Raw genomic sequence first — 1966 nt, forward strand, 5'->3', positions numbered from 1 at the left:
GAGAGAGAGAGAGAGAGAGAGAGAGAGCGGGAAAAAGAAATGGAATTTAATTTATTTTAATTTTATATAGGAAATAATTAAAAATAGAATTATTTTCAAAATTCATTTAATTTTGAAAGTTATATACTTTTCTTAACATGATTCTCTTTGCTTTTCCAGTTTCACTATTTTTTGTCACATGGATATATATGATCCATATGACAAAAATATTTTCTGCAGAGCGGTATTAGCTTTTTACAATGAATTTTACAATGCGGTAATAAAATATAGATTACTGATTATCTGGATTACGGTAATGTCTCGGCGCTAAGACATGGTGCTCGACTGTCATGCTCCTTTACGCGAGTCGGCGAGTTAGATCGAGATTAAAATTACAACGAAATTAGATTTTTCTTATTACATAGTAGTAAACACATGTAATATGTCTTGTAGAATATATTGTATCTTATTTTATATAAAACATTTTTATATAAAAAAATGTTTATGCTATTATTCTAAAACTATTAAATTATAAACATTATAATATGTGTGTGTGTGAAATCTAATCTATGAAAATTTATCTAATTTATGAAAATCATATAATCATTAAAGTGAAAAGTTCTACAAAAAGAAATAATAAAAAGGAAATTTGACGTTCTGAAAAATATCGAATATTGTTTTGCACCATAATACAAGAAAAGAGGAAATTATGTTCCGCTATGCAGGACATGGTAGCACGGAAATTGTGATTTACTTTCCCCTGATATAATAATGCGTTCGCGTTTGGGTTACTCGTATATGGCTGTAGATCGATTCCATATAGGGTCTCGATACATTTACATTTTTGTATGTGTACACTCACGTATTGCCTTTCTCAATTTGGTGATGTACACTAATACAAATATGATAAATTCATTCACACTAATACCGAAATTTTTATTTAAGTCCATTTTGTGGATGATAATATAATAAAACATATAATATATATAGTGTAATAAAATTAAGATTGTCAGATGCAGACACACGATCATGTTAACTCATGTAAATTCCAAAAATGAGGATTATAAATTTATGTAGCTAAATATAAAATTTTAAATATAATATAGGTATGATAAATTTTTTTGATAATATAGGTATGATAAATTTTTACTATATTTTTCTGAAAAATATTTATCGGGAAATTATGATTTAAAAAATTATGTTTTAATCAAGATTTTTCTAATTTTATTTTTTAGGTCTTGTGGCATCTCGACATATTTCGAAGAAGCTTCAGGGAGCTCTCCGGACATGCGTGCATGCGTGAATCCTGCATTTTCTGTGCACTTAAGGTAAGCAAATCAAAATTGCGGAAGAAGATAATTTCTTTAATGTAATTATTTATTTTTTTATATGTAATTTATATTTTCAAAGGATCTCTAACGCAAGCGCAGAGAGATTGTTTGTAAAATATGCTCGTTAACATCTTTTGTTTTTGTTTCCTTCCTTAATTATAACGTGATTGACAACAATAGTTGCACGCAATGACATATTGTGTCTAAGCTCTTATAATATGCTATCTTGACATTTTTACTTATCGATGATCTCTTGTGGTTTAGCATTCTAATAAAAGGAAATAGGACAATTTTTATATGAAGAAGAGATTGAGATATTTTTCTAAATAAGTTTCTAAATAAGTTTTACGTTATATGAAATTCAATGAGAATCATCTTTCAAAATGATCCCACGGTAATAGCGAAAATGGGGTGTGTCCAACAGATAAAATGTCTTGATATTTTATGCGTGAGGGAGCTTATTATTTTCCATTCAACGCGCAAACTATTCCCTTCGCACGCATATATTAAACCTGTGATACAAATGAAATTTATTCAACCAATAATCACAACAAAGATGTTAACTTTGCATTGATGGGCTCATTGTTTATTTATATATTTATCATTTATTTATTGTAATTTTCTTAGTTTGTTATATTATTTTAATTTTGCTTACA

The 1966-nt window shown here is 27.7% G+C and overlaps 1 protein-coding gene across 1 annotated transcript in view; it reads left to right on the forward strand.

Moving 5' to 3' along the window:
- LOC108685383 overlaps positions 1-1966 on the forward strand; it is a 67215-nt gene that overhangs the window by 47723 nt on the left and 17526 nt on the right. The window contains exon 3 of the mRNA XM_018190141.1: positions 1215-1307. Within this exon, the coding sequence (XP_018045630.1) occupies positions 1215-1307 (93 nt within the window). The remainder of the gene's footprint in view (positions 1-1214; positions 1308-1966) is intronic.

This window comes from Atta colombica, unplaced genomic scaffold (genome assembly GCF_001594045.1).
Source record: "Atta colombica isolate Treedump-2 unplaced genomic scaffold, Acol1.0 scaffold153, whole genome shotgun sequence".
Classification (NCBI taxonomy): domain Eukaryota; kingdom Metazoa; phylum Arthropoda; class Insecta; order Hymenoptera; family Formicidae; genus Atta; species Atta colombica.